We start from the raw sequence: 13,502 nt of genomic DNA on the forward strand, positions 1-13,502 counted from the left end.
TATGCTTTCTCATGATTATTATAGGACACTACGTAGTCGTTGTCCTGACTTCTTTAGTGCCACCTAATGTCTGATCAAAAATTCGTCAGTACTATAGAACCAGTTATTATTGGCTAGTTCCTGACACAGTAGGCATTTTTTATTGGTTCATAAGCCCGGTTTGACAAAGTAAGCCAATAGGCATAAGCGATGGGGTAAGGCGGGAGCCAATCGCGCTGGGTTTTATTGGGACACGCCGGCAAGACGCCTCTTCAGTTGTCTGCTCCTCAGAGGAAGGGGCGGTTGGTGCGGCCTCCATTGTTCGTGTTTTAAGGCGCCATGAGGTAAGGGGGTCGAAGTGGTTGAAAGGTTTCAGGTATTCGACGGAAAACTTTGTGAACGTGGGCCGAAAGAAGTCGGAGTATCTAAAAGGGCCATGTATCCGGGGGCTGGCCAAAAACCTGAGAACTCCTGGTCTAGGATAGTGGGAGAGATGGAGGCCGGTAGAGGCGGGGAAACTTGGGCCCGGGATGGGGTTGGGGCCCAGGAGTGGGGAGGCGGGTTCGACACCTCTGTCTCTGAAGGGTTGCATGAGGGTGTGTCCTTAAGCCCCCGGAGGAGCTCCCCACTTTTCCCCCGCCCCCGTCATCCGGGCTGAGAATGCTGGAGCGAGCCGCATTCATCCTCAGTGCGAAGGCCTTGACATATAGGACATGCCCGATAAATGTGTACGTTAATGAAGAAATGAGCAATCTTTAGCCTCCGAAGTATTAGGATTCGTGTGGCCCAGGATTATGGGTTATTTCGTGTAGGGCTCACTGTCTGAGCCCCATCATTACTTGATGGAGGTTGTGATTAACTTAGAGGAGGTTATGGGGGTGTAACTGGGCACCATTTGGAATGGGGAGAAGTGTAAGTGTGAGTGGGGTCTCTTGCCTACCGTTGGGAGATTCCGAGGGATGAAAGTAGCCAACCTAAGATGATATGGCCGGTGGGTATTCCTTCAATGAGGTCAAAATAAACTCTGCATTTCTAGGGGTGACAGAGGCCGTGGTCGTGGTGGGCGCTTTGGTTCCAGAGGAGGCCCAGGAGGAGGGTGAGTACCAGCTTTTAGCATCTCTGCACTTGGTTGTTAGTTTCTGCTTGTCATCTAAATGGGAGTTTTGAAGTAGACTAATGTCACTTGGTTTTGCGAGAGCCAGCTGTGGTCTTTTCCTACGCTCCTGCTAAATGAATTTGGCCCCACTATGCTAAGAATGATTCTCTCCCTCCTCGGAGACTTTGTCATTCATTCTGAGGACTGACATGTTTTCAAAATTGTTGGCGTGTTATTTACATCTCACTTGATTCCTACCTGGGGAATAATTTGGCTGTTTTTCATGTTTTAGGTTCAGGCCCTTTGTACCACATATCCCATTTGACTTCTATTTGGTGAGTACCTTGGGTTAATGATACACATTTTCTGGTCACTGTTGAAATGGAGCCCAGTATCTCCCAGTTAATGAAGTTAGATGGTGGTTGAAGAGGGCAGGCACAGTGCCTCACGCCTGTAATCTCAGCACTTTGGGAGGCCGAGGCAGACGGATTACCTGAGGGTCAGGAGTTTGAGACAGCCTGGCCAATATGGTGAAACCCCGTCTCTACTAAAAATAAAAAAGTTGGCTGGGCGTGTGTCTAATCCCAGCTACTTGGGAGGCTGAAGCAGGAGAATTGCTTGAACCCGGGAGGCGGAGGTTGCAGTGAACCGAGATGGCACCAGTACAAAAAAAAAGTTGGTTGAAATAGGGAGGGAAGGTGATTTGTGAAAAGACTTGAGGTTTTGAGTCAACTGTGTGTTGCTTTACATACAGAAACAGTGTAAGCATGGTGGGGAGAATAATTTCTTGGCTACTGTTGGCATTAAACATGATTATAATCTTTGTTCTGAACAAGTAATTGTATTTATGGTATATCTGTTACTATAAAGATAGTGATAGCTTAAATTATGGCTATTCCAGCTTGTATCCTTGTTTGAACTTTTTTTTTTTTTTTTTTTTTTTTTGAGACAGAGTCTCACTCCGTCACCCAGGCTGGAGTGCAGTGGTGCAATCTTGGCTCACTGCACTGAACCCGGGAGGCAGAGGAATCAGGACATCTGCCTCCGGGGTTCAAACGATTCTACTGCCTCAGCCTCCTGAGTAGTTGGGATTACAGGCGCCTGCCACCATGCCCAGCTAATTTTCGTATATCTGTTTAGTAGAGACAGGGTTTCACCATGTTGCCCAGGCTGATCTTGAACTCCTGACCTCAAGTGATCTGCCCATCTCAGCCTCCCAAGGTGCTGGGATTACAGGCGTGCGTGACCCACCGTGCCTGGCCTTTGAACAAATGGTTTTTTTTGAGGCAGGGTCTCACTCTGTTGCCCAGGCTGGAGTGCAGTGGCGCAATCTTGGCTTACTGAAACCTCGCTTCCTGTGTTCAAGGGATTCTCCCACCTCAGCCTCCTGAGTAGCTGGGATTACAGGCGTGAGCCACCAAGCCCAGCTAATTGAACAAATTAAGGAGTAAAAACAAGTGTAGAATTTTCTATTTTTAACCTTTTTCTGTCGTAGTAATAGAAAAAACAATCTCTCCTGTATATTACTTTCGGCAAATAGAATGTAGTTGTTTACTTCTGGTTTAGTGTGAAATGGCCTTTCCCCGGGTCAAGCCAGCACCTGATGAAACTTCCTTCAGTGAGGCCTTGCTGAAGAGGAATCAGGACCTGGCTCCCAATTCTGCTGAACAGGTACGTTCTTTTGGCTGTCTTCCAGAAATGTCTCTAAAGCAGTTAAAAGTATCGGTAAAGAGTAACTGTTGGTAATGTTAAGAATGGTGTTAACAGAGCCTGAAATCCACAGAGGGTTTAATTGTTCTCCTTATTTCTCATTGTGGGTGGAGATAGCCAGGTGGATATATAAACAAATTACATATGCATTCTTATTTTTACTGGGGACAAAGAGTTGTTCTCTTCCCATATATTCAAGGCCAGAATGAAGTGTTTTTAAAGCCTTATGTCAGTATTGAGTCAGCTTGTATGGAAGGGATTAGGAGAAAATATTCAAACTCTGAGAAGCTGCTTATAATTTTTCATCTTCAAGTATTGTTTCATGCTGTTTTTCAGGCGTCTATCCTTTCTCTGGTGACAAAAATAAACAATGTGATTGATAATCTGATTGTGGCTCCAGGGACGTTTGAAGTGGTGAGTTTTTGATGATTTAGTTTTAGGAAAGGGCATCTTTGGTAGTGTGGAAATTGCCTTGGCTCTTGACTTCTAATTTTCAGTTGTCTGTTATCCAAAGCCAAGCCTAAAATGAGAAAGTACAGTGGAATTTCTTTGTAGTACTGATCTTGGGGACAAGACTTGTATCATTGTTATGCTAGCTGTGATGTATCAGGCTTTCATGTGGTGGTTTTAGGGGTGATTTCACCTCTGCTACTTCTTAATTTGGGTAACAGGTAGCTGTGTTGTAACAGTTCTGGGAGGACCTAGGCACTTTTTTTTCTTCTAAATTGTTTTTCCCTGAAATCCTTTTTCCAACAGCAAATAGAAGAAGTTCGACAGGTGGGATCCTATAAAAAGGGGACAATGACTACAGGACACAATGTGGCTGACCTGGTGGTGATACTCAAGATTCTGCCAACGTGTGAGTGTGCCTGTTTCTGGTCATGGGAACAGAACATAGCACTTGGATTAGGGGTTTAGGTATCTTTTTTTGTTTTGAGACAAATTCTCCCTCTGTTGGCCAGGCTGGAGTGCAGTGGTGCCATTGTGGCTCACTGCAGCCTTGACCTCTCCACTACAACAAGTGATCTTTCCACCTTAGCCTCCCGAGTAGCTGGGACTACAGATGTGTGCCACCACACCCAGCTAATTTTTGTATTTTTTGTAGATACAGGGTTTCACCGTGTTGCTCGGGCTGGTCTCAAACTCCTGAGCTCAAGCAATCTGTCCACCTCAGCCTCCCAAAGTGCTGGGATTACAGGCGTGAGCCACTGTGCCCAGCCCTTAGGGATCTTGAAAGCTCAAATTTCTTGTGAGAAAGGATGTTTGTAAGACAAATGTTTTTAGTTTTTGTTTTTGAGACGGATCTCGCTCTGTTGCCTTGGCTGGAGTGCAATGGCGTGATCTCGGTTCACTGCAACCTCCACCTCCTGGGTTCTAGCTGTTCTCCTGCCTTGGCCTCCCAAGTAGCTGGGATTACAGGCAAGTGCCACCACGCCCGGCTAATTTTTCTATTTTTAGTAGAGACGGGGTTTCACCATGTTGGCCAGTCTGGGCTCAAACTCCTGACCTCAGGTGATCCGCCTGCCTTGGCCTCCCAAAGTGTTGGGATTACCGGCGTGAGCCACTGCACCCTGCCTGACAAATGTTTTTTAATGAGTGATAAGGGACAAACGCTGGAGTGTGTGTGTCTGAAAGAATGTATAGCAGGTTACTGTATGGCCATGTTTCTCAACTGGAGGTAATTTGCCACCCAGGGGATATCTGGCAGTATCTGGCGGTACTTTTGATTGTTAAAACAAGGGAGTGCTACTGGCATCAAAAAAGGGTAGAAGCCAGGTGTGGTGGCTGTATTCCCAGCACTTTGGGGCTGAGGCAAGAGGATCAGGAGTTTGACCAGCCTGTGTAACATAGAGAGACCCTGTACCTACAAAAAGAAAAAAATTAGCTGGGCATGGTGGTGCATGCTTTGGTCCCAGCTACTCAGAAGCCTGAGGTGGGGCCGGGTGCAGTGGCTCATGCCTGTAATCCCAACACTTTGGGAGGCCGAGGCCTGGAGTTCAAGACCAGCCTGGCCAACATGGCAAAACTCAGTCTCTACCAAAAATATAAAAATTAGCCAGGCGTGGTGGTGGGCGTCTGTAATCTCCGCTACTTGGGAGGCTGAGGCAGGAGAGTTGCTTGAACCTGGGAGGCAGAGGTTGGAGTTAGCAGAGATCGTGCCAGTGCACTTCAGCTTGGGTGACAGAGTGAGGCCCTGTCATGAAAAAAAGAAAAAAAAAGCAGCAGCCTGAGGTGAGAGGATGGCTTGAGCCCAGGAGGCTGAGGCTGCAGTGAGCTGTGATTGTGCCACTGCACTGCAGCGTGGGTGACAAGAGTGAGACCCTTTCTCAAAAAAAGAAAAAGGATAGAGGCCGTGGATGCTGTTAAACATCCTACATCCCCATCACCCCAAAGATTTGTCTAGCCCAAAATGTTATTAACTGCCACTGACCTGGAAAACCCTGCTGTAGAAAGAGGATATGAGTACAGGAGGGGTCCTGTTCCCTGAGTCTTCCAATTTTTCTGCCCAGGCCTTGGCTTCCTCTTATAAAAGTATTTATTCTATTACTTACCCTTGCTTCAGCCTTGGATATGGGACAGAAATGAGAGTGCAAAGTAGCTTAGAGATATATAGAAAGTCTAGGTAAATAAGTTATTATAACATTATGTCATTTTCTGTCAATTAGTGGAAGCTGTTGCTGCCCTGGGGAACAAAGTCGTGGAAAGCCTAAGAGCACAGGATCCTTCTGAAGGTTTGCATTTGTTGCTGATTCTGTATTTAGTAGCCATAGGAACCAGGTCTTGTAATTGTAAGTACACTTTCAACAAAATCAGGTCAGACCAGATGGAAGAGTAAATGCAGAGTTTTATGTTGTGGGAGTTTTTAGCAGGGGCTTCAGGTGTTCAAGGTGTTCAAGGGAGATCTGTCTCATCTCCCTTCTAAAGCTCTGTATTCTAAATTCTCATTCTGGACTTTGTGCTGTTTTAAAAAATCCACCTGTTCCCCCCTACCCTGGATTTAACTTTGGTCATCTAATGGAAATGTGAGTTATAGTTTTTGTTTATTCTGTTTTTTCAGTTTTAACCATGCTGACCAACGAAACTGGCTTTGAAATCAGTTCTTCTGATGCTACAGTGAAGATTCTCATTACAACAGTGCCACCCAATCTTCGAAAACTGGATCCAGAACTCCATTGTTAGTTCTTTTTTTCCATTGCTGGAAAATTTAGGGGATATTCAAAACATGGTATTGTTGCTGTTTAGTTTACTTAGCTTGTTGCTATTCCACATGCAGCTTTCTGGGAATTGAAGAACTTAGGTTTATTCTGAACTCTGCTCTCTCCCTCTGTAATTTGGAAATAGTTTTTTATCAGCTTGCTAGTGGAATTTTCAGATGGGGTGACCTAGAAAGCATTTGGAGGGCTTAAAAAGGACTGAGAAAATATTTAGGGAGGGGAATAGGCTTTTGGAGAAAACATCTTGCATGCTTCTAGTGATTTTTAGACAAGTGATTTGCTGATATGAGAAACATGGGGTGGCTTAAAGAATTGCAGAGTTGGTCGGGTGCGGTGGCTCATGCCTGTAATCCCGGCACTTTGGGAGGCCGAGGCAGGCAGATCACCTGAGGTCAGGAGTTGGAGACTATCCTGGTCAACATGGTGAAACCCCGTCTCTACTAAAATACAAAAATTAGTGGGGCATGATGGCAGTTACCTGTAATCCCAGCTACTCAGGAGGCTGAGGCAGGAGAATCACTGAAACTCGGGAGGCGGAGGTTGCAGTGAGCTGAGATCGCACCACTGTACTCCAGCCTGGATGACAGAGCGAGACTCCGTCTATTCTGCCCTCCTTCCAAGTTTTTAGACTGTAGCAGTGGTAATTAGTAGCTTGTTTAATGAAAATGTTTCATCCTGGCCTATCATGCTTGTCTTCTTAGTGGATATCAAAGTATTGCAGAGTGCCTTAGCAGCCATCCGACATGCCCGCTGGTTCGAGGAAAATGCTTCTCAGTCCACGTGAGTCCCTCCCTGACCATTTGGATTAAGATAAACTTTTTAACTGCAGTGAATAGCAGGATACCCCCATACTTCTCTGACAGAACTATTTTGCCTGTGACCTTTTGTCTGGATTTTTATTTTTACCTTAAGTAAGCAAATTAAGATTTAGAGAAAGCAGAGAATGTATAGTTCTGGAAACAGCATAGTCAGCTTCAATTCTGCCTTAGGCGTGGAAATACATGATCATATTGATTTTAATGTTTGGGTCACTGTTACTTTCAGAGTTAAAGTTCTCATCAGACTACTGAAGGACTTGAGGATTCGTTTTCCTGGCTTTGAGCCCCTCACACCTTGGATCCTTGACCTACTAGTAAGTAAAGATGGGCAACTGGAGTTCCTCATCATCCTTATTTACTAGTAGTAGTAGTAGTAGTAGTAGTAGTAGTAACTCTGAAATTGACCAGAGTCTGAAATTTGGTGAAGCTTAAAAGAAATTTTATTGGTAGACAAGTAATCCAATAAAAATTCAACATTTACATGACTCAGAGACATTTGTTTAAAAAAGAAAAAAATTCAGGTTTTTTTTTTGTATATTCAATTAAATGAGTAGTTACTGAGTTATAGTGTCCCATTTTCTTCTCATGATTGCTACCATTTAATCATGGTAGTAGAGAGAAATGAGTGAGCAGCCATTTCAGAATTGCTTCTGAACATGAAAATTTTGGCTAGATTTAGACCTTAATGACCAGTTTTCCTTGTGATGATTTAAGGTTTTAGTTTGATGCCTGTAATTCCAGCACTTTGGGAGGCTGAGGCCAGAGGATCACTTGAAGCCAGGAGTTTGAGACCAGCCTGGGCAAAATAGCGAGACTCTGTCTCTACAAGAGAAAAAAAAAAATTAGCCAGTTGTAGTGGCTTGCACTTACAGTCCTAGCTTCTCAGGAGGCTGAGGCAGGAGGGTTGCTTGAGCCCAGGAGTTCGTGGTTACAGTGAACTATGATTGCGCCACTGCACTCCAGCCTGGGTGACAAAGTGAGGCCCTGTCTCTAAAAAATAAAGTTCTGTTTATCAGAAGTGCCATTTTGATGGCACACCTACTGGATTTATTATTTTTCAGGGCCATTATGCTGTGATGAACAACCCCACCAGACAGCCTTTGGCCCTAAACGTTGCATACAGGTACAGCATGCTTCTTTGGGTTTAGGGTTGGTTGTAAGCTATTTTGTGCATTCCTTTAATACCTCATACCTCCCTGTGTTCTAGGCGCTGCTTGCAGATTCTGGCTGCAGGACTGTTCCTGCCAGGTTCAGTGGGTATCACTGACCCCTGTGAGAGTGGCAACTTCAGAGTACACACAGTCATGACTCTAGAACAGCAGGTATTGGGACAGATATGAACTGAGTTGTTTTGCCCCACTCTTTTGAATACTGCTGGTCAGCAGGTGAAGTGGAATATGGTCTTTACGGGTCAGGAATTTGGGGATTCTGAAAGACTTTGGTCCTGAGATATAAAAAACTGTCTTAATCTCTGTTTTCACAAGGGTATTACTCAAGTAAGGTTCTTCGATTTTCCTTGCTTACTCTCACTTTGCTTTCCTTCAGGACATGGTCTGCTATACAGCTCAGACTCTCGTCCGAATCCTCTCACATGGTGGCTTTAGGAAGATCCTTGGCCAGGAGGGTGATGCCAGCTGTGAGTGGCCACTGTGGGTCAGGGGTTTCGTATTGTAATCTGGTGCAAAGAAGCTGTACACTACTTAAATGTCTTTAATATTTCCACGCTGTGGATAATGACTTTTATGCTGGGCTACTTGTCTAAATCACCTTTTTCTCTTTCCTAGATCTTGCTTCTGAAATATCTACCTGGGATGGAGTGATAGTAACCCCTTCAGAAAAGGCTTATGAGAAGCCTCCAGAGAAGAAGGAAGGAGAGGAAGAAGAGGAGAATACAGAAGAACCACCTCAAGGAGAGGAAGAAGAAAGCATGGAAACTCAGGAGTGACATTCCCTTCACTCCTTTTCCTACCCAAGGGGGAAGACTGGAGCCTAAGCTGCCTGCTACTGGGCTTTACATGGTGACAGACATTTCCGTGGGATAGGGAAGATAGCAGGAAGAAAAGTAAACTCCATAAACTCCATAGAAGTGTCATTCCACTGGGTTTTGATATTGGTTTAGCTGCCAGTCTCCCATTTGTGACCTATGCCATCCATCTATAATGGAGGATACCAACATTTCTTCCTAGTATTCTAGAATCCCCAACTCCTGAAAACTCCTCTGTCAACTAATACTTTGCTGTTGAAATGTTGTGAAATGTTAAGTGTCTGGAAATTTTTTTTTCTAAGAAAAACTATTAAAGTACTTCCTAGTAGGGCTCTTGGTCTTTTTGGTTGGTGTTTTTTGTTTTTTTGCATGTGGCAACCTTTTTTGCTTTTTGCTTTGTATACTCTTTTGTTGAAAATGATACTTGAGTCTTTTAATTATAAATGCTCAGATCACAATTTGAAGCTGTCTTTGAATTAAAGTACAGACTCCTGGAACCTTTCCATATACCAGAGTAAACTAGAATATCGTTTTAAGTATTTATTGAATAAAATGATTCTATCAACACTGCTATTGTATTCAAGCCAGTGCAATAAAAAAGTGAGTGGACAGAGGTCATTCACTTTGACTTTGCCTGCCCTCTCCAAATCCCCAGTGTAAACAGGAAAATGAGAAGTCACAGGTAGAGGACGTGCTGCCCAGGCCCATGTAACCAGGCATGTAACATACAAAGGAAGCCCCTCTGGTTAACTAGGCCTGAAGAAGGTAAGCCTCAAGTATGCAGCTTAAAAAAAAAAAAGTAGAGGCCTCAGCTCATTTGTGGAAGGAAGCAAGAGCCATAATTAATGTAAGTCCTTGGGAACCTCATTCAGGCTGTGTGTAGGTTTCCTGGGGCCCCTACATAAATGGGTAAGACGAAGTGCTTCAAACAAACTGTACGGCTCCCTTTTTAGTGTCTGAAGGTCTACGGGGACTATCTCCTAGGATCTTTGCATGTCTGTTGAAACAAGGCAGCTGGGAAACAGTACTTGTGCTATTGAGTCCATAGGCTCATCTGTTATTTGCTTGGGGAGCCAGGGGGGTAAATTCCCGAATCCAGCATTGCTCTCCTGCGGGCTGTTTCCTTGGCAACACTGTGGTTTAGCCGCCTCAGTCGTTCCTACAAGACAAGGAAGGTTTGGAATCTTAATAACCGCTGTGAAAGACTAGAGTGTAAGTGAACTAGGTGCTGAAAAATACCGGGCTTGGTCTACCTCAAAGTCAGTCTTCTAAAGTATATATAAGAATGTAGGCTGGGCGTGGTGGCTCACACCTGTAATCCCAGCACTTTGGGAGGCTGAGGTGGGTGGATTACCTGAGGTCAGGAGTTCAAGACCAGCCTGACCAACATGGTAAAACCCGTCTCTACTAAAAACTACAAAAAAATTAGCTGGACATGGTGGCAGGCGGTTGTAATCTGAGGCAAGAGAATCGCTTGAAACCGGGAGGTGGAGGTTGCAGGGAAATGAGATTGCACCACTGCACTCCAGCCTGGGTGACAGAGGGAGAACTCCGTCTCAAAAAAAAAAAAAAAGAATGTAGGCCAGGCATGGTGCTCATGCCTATCCCAGCACTTTAGGAGGAAGTGGCAGGAAGATCACTTGAGCCCAGTTTGAGACCAGCCTGGGCACCATAGTGATATCCTGTCTTTTTTTTCTGAGACGGAGTTTTGCTCTTGTTGCCCAGGCTGAAGTGCAATGGTGCGATCTCAGCTCACTGCAACCTCCGTCCCCCGGGCTCAAGTGATTCTTCTGTCTCAGCCTCCCAAGTAGGTGGGATTACAGGCATGCGCTACCATGCCCAGCTAATTTTGTATTTTTAGTAGAGATGGGGTTTCTCTATGTTGGTCAGGCTGGTCTCCAACTCCCAACCTCAGGTGACCCACCCGCCTTGGCCTCCCAAACTGCTGGGATTACAGGCAAGAGCCACCTTGCCCAGCCGATCCTGTCTTTTTATTTAAAAAAAAAAAAAAAAAAAAAAAATGGCCAGGCAGGCCGGGTGCAGTGGCTCACGCCTGTAATCCCAGCGTTTTGGGAGGCCCAGGCAGGTGGATCACTTGCATGCAGGAGTTTGGGACCAGCCTGGGTAATATGGCGAAATCCTGTCTCTAGAAAAAATACAAAAATTAGCTGGACATGGTGGTGCATGCCTGTAGTCCCAGCTACTCGGGAGACTGAGGTGGATGGATCGCTTGAGCCTGGGAGGTAGAGGCTGCAGTGAGCCGTTATCATGCCACTGCACTCCATCCTGGGTGACAGATCTTGTCTCATAAAAATAAACAGCCAGGTGTGGTGGCTCACTCCTGTAGTCCCAGCACTTCGGGTGGCCAAGGTGGGAAGTGGGAAGCTCACTTGAGCCCAGGAGTTCCAGACCAGCCTGGGCAACATGGCAAAACCCTACTTCTAGAAAAAAATACAAAAATTAGCTGGGCGTTGTGCACGCTTGTAGTCCTAGCTACTCGGGAGGCGGAGGCAGAATGGCTGGAGACCAGGAGGCGGAGGTTGCAGTGAGCTGAGATTGAGCCACCGCACTCCAGCCTGGGTGACAGAGGGAGACGGTCACACACACACACAAGAATGTAAATGGCAGCAACTGAATACTGAGAATAAGACGAATTTTTCAAGTACTGGGAGAAGTGAATTTCCCTTTCCCCAAAGAGTTTTAAAATTACAGTGGCTTTCACTGTGTTGAGGACTTACAAAAAAGGGCAAAGAATCACTGTTGGTATGATATTCTTTTACCTGAGCATTTTGTAGAATGTTGTTAACCAAGACAACGCGTCGCCGGGCATTAAGTAGTTTCTTAACATAGGGGTCAAGATCCAGGGCCACCTTCTGATCCTCATTTATGCGGCACAGTTCTGGGGATGGAAGTAAGGTGCAGCTAAGAGCTAACGGTTCATCTGTTGTTCTGAGGGAAAGCAGGCTGGTAATGGGATGGAAAACACTTGCACCCAAACGGGCCACAGCCATTAGAGATTTAAGACATCCCTGAAAGGAGGAGTCCTTTGGCAGCCCTGATGCCCTGGAAACAAGTGACAGAAATTCAGCCCAGGGGTTGGCAAAAACCTAAGGTCCTGAAAGTGGGCTGAAGGATTCCGGGTACACAGGGATGCTCACTCACCTGTGGCTAGGTTGTCAATTTGTTCCCGGAGCTCTACCTGGCTCTCTCTGCAAAGAGGTACAAGGCCTACAAGGTCAGGCAGTTACTGGAGCTCAGGAAACGAACTCCCCTACGTATTTACCAAGTACTGAGAGAAGCCGGCCTCCGCCGAACCCTCCACCTGCGGCCTTCCGCCTGTCCTCCCCGCCTCGAATCAGTTTCCTAAATTTATGCCCACTCCCAGCCAGAACACTTTCTTGGCCCCGCCCCTACAAAGCCAGAGAGACAGGCCCCGCCCCCAACTTCCCTCTCGGACACCTGACGGCGTGCACGTGAGAGTCGAGCTGCTGCACAGCGGGTCGCAGGAACTCCAGCAATCCTTCGGCGAAGAGGTCGCGGCCTGTGGGCCCCGCCACCGGGGTCCCTGCCCCCGACACAGCGGCGGAACCAGCCCCCGCCATCACGAACTATCCTGACGCCCGGAACCTGCCGCGAGGGCCGCCGGGAACCGGAGCCGCGCCGCACTGCCCCGCGAGGGGGCGCCCGGGAAATGCTGTCTCCACCAAGACGCTGGGGTTTCTGGGAAATGGAGTTTGGAGCGAGCCGGGCGGGGAGGAGGGCGAGGCCATAGGAGTAGAGGCCTTGTGGCTGGTCTTGAAAATCTCCAAAGGTCAGGTTGTAGAAAGGAACCAGTTTTTGGAGTGGATACTTTTTGTTTTCTCTAAAGCTGAAAATAAACGCGAATAACTTAAGTTGTCCATAGCCTTCCCATGTTAACTTTATGAGATAGCCGGGCATGGTGGCGGGCACCCAGCTACTCGGGAGGCTGAGGCAGGAGAACCGCTTAAACCCGGGAGGCGGAGGTTGCTGTGAGCCGAGATTGCGCCACTGCACTCCAGTCTGGGCAACAGAGAGACTCCGCCTCAAAAAAAAAAAAAAAGAAGCAACCCAAACCAAACGAAAACAAACCAAAAACAAAAACAGTTTATGAGAAAGCCACATTATATTCATAGTATCGTTTTCTATTTCTAAAGAGTTTATTGTGGTTGGTTGTTTTTAAGACAAGGTTTCTCTCTGTTGCCTAGGCTGGAGTGCAGTGCCGCGATCTTGGCTTACTGTAGCCTTCACCTCCTGGGGTCAAGAGGTCCTCCTGCTTCAGCCTCCCAAGTAGCAGGGACCACAGGTGTTAGCCACCATGCCTGACTAATTTTTTATTTTCTGTAGAGAAGAGGTCTCACTATGTTTGTTGCCCAGACTGGTCTCGAACTCCTGGGCTCAGGTGATCCTCCCACCTCAGCCTCCTAAATTGCTGGGATTACAGACGTGAGCCACCACGCCTGGTCTGTTTCTAAAGAGTATATTTTTAATGGCATTAAATATGTACAAAACTGCATGTATCCGAATTTCATTCCTTGTTAAGGCTGAATAATATAAACATGCAGGCGGGGCATGGTGGCTCACTCCTGTAATCCCAGCACTTTGGGAGGCTGAGGCGGGAGGATCACCTGAGCCCAGGAGTTCGAGATCAGTCTGGGCAACAAACCGAGTGAGACTCTGTC

At 46.4% G+C, this 13,502-nt stretch overlaps 2 protein-coding genes across 4 annotated transcripts; one reads left to right on the plus strand and one right to left on the minus strand.

Annotated features, from left to right (window-relative positions):
* Nucleotides 1–185: 185 nt before the first annotated feature.
* ILF2 (interleukin enhancer binding factor 2) lies at nt 186–9,258 on the plus strand. 2 transcript variants are annotated; one of them, XM_009243848.4, is made up of 14 exons: nt 186–323; nt 1,016–1,075; nt 1,368–1,410; nt 2,642–2,746; nt 3,122–3,199; nt 3,542–3,644; nt 5,452–5,517; nt 5,844–5,960; nt 6,702–6,780; nt 7,045–7,132; nt 7,880–7,941; nt 8,026–8,140; nt 8,364–8,454; nt 8,603–9,132. In XM_009243848.4, exons 1-14 carry the CDS (start codon nt 319–321, stop codon nt 8,761–8,763), a joined length of 1,173 nt encoding a protein of 390 aa, XP_009242123.1. In that variant the 5' UTR covers nt 186–318; the 3' UTR covers nt 8,764–9,132.
* Nucleotides 9,259–9,327: 69 nt separating this feature from the next.
* Nucleotides 9,328–13,015, minus strand: SNAPIN (SNAP associated protein). 2 transcript variants are annotated; one of them, XM_002810135.5, is made up of 4 exons: nt 12,262–13,015; nt 11,965–12,011; nt 11,583–11,701; nt 9,328–9,961 (listed from the first exon to the last, which is right to left on the minus strand). In XM_002810135.5, the coding sequence occupies exons 1-4, from the start codon at nt 12,402–12,404 to the stop codon at nt 9,860–9,862; spliced, it is 411 nt and encodes a 136-aa protein (XP_002810181.1). In that variant the 5' UTR covers nt 12,405–13,015; the 3' UTR covers nt 9,328–9,859. The 2 variants fall into 2 exon arrangements, with proteins under 2 accessions (XP_002810181.1, XP_063583560.1); XM_063727490.1 differs by lacking the exon at nt 11,965–12,011 and having other exon boundaries at nt 11,583–11,751.
* Between the last annotated feature and the right edge of the window lie 487 nt (nt 13,016–13,502).

Source organism: Pongo abelii, chromosome 1 (genome assembly GCF_028885655.2).
Source record: "Pongo abelii isolate AG06213 chromosome 1, NHGRI_mPonAbe1-v2.0_pri, whole genome shotgun sequence".
NCBI classification, from domain to species: Eukaryota; Metazoa; Chordata; class Mammalia; order Primates; family Hominidae; genus Pongo; species Pongo abelii.

What these genes read in the sequence shown, in the direction of transcription:
- SNAPIN (XM_063727490.1), bottom strand. Translation starts at nt 12,404, where the DNA reads ATGGCGGGGGCTGGTTCCGCCGCTGTGTCGGGGGCAGGGACCCCGGTG. An exon ending in TCTCACGTGCACGCCGTCAG is followed by an intron (nt 11,752 to 12,261) that starts GTGTCCGAGAGG and finishes GCTTTCCCTCAG; the next exon opens with AACAACAGATGAACCGTTAG. An exon ending in ACATTCTACAAAATGCTCAG is followed by an intron (nt 9,962 to 11,582) that starts GTAAAAGAATAT and finishes CTTGTCTTGTAG; the next exon opens with GAACGACTGAGGCGGCTAAA.
- ILF2 (XM_009243848.4), top strand. An exon ending in AGAGGAGGCCCAGGAGGAGG is followed by an intron (nt 1,076 to 1,367) that starts GTGAGTACCAGC and finishes TTCATGTTTTAG; the next exon opens with GTTCAGGCCCTTTGTACCAC. An exon ending in TCATGACTCTAGAACAGCAG is followed by an intron (nt 8,141 to 8,363) that starts GTATTGGGACAG and finishes GCTTTCCTTCAG; the next exon opens with GACATGGTCTGCTATACAGC.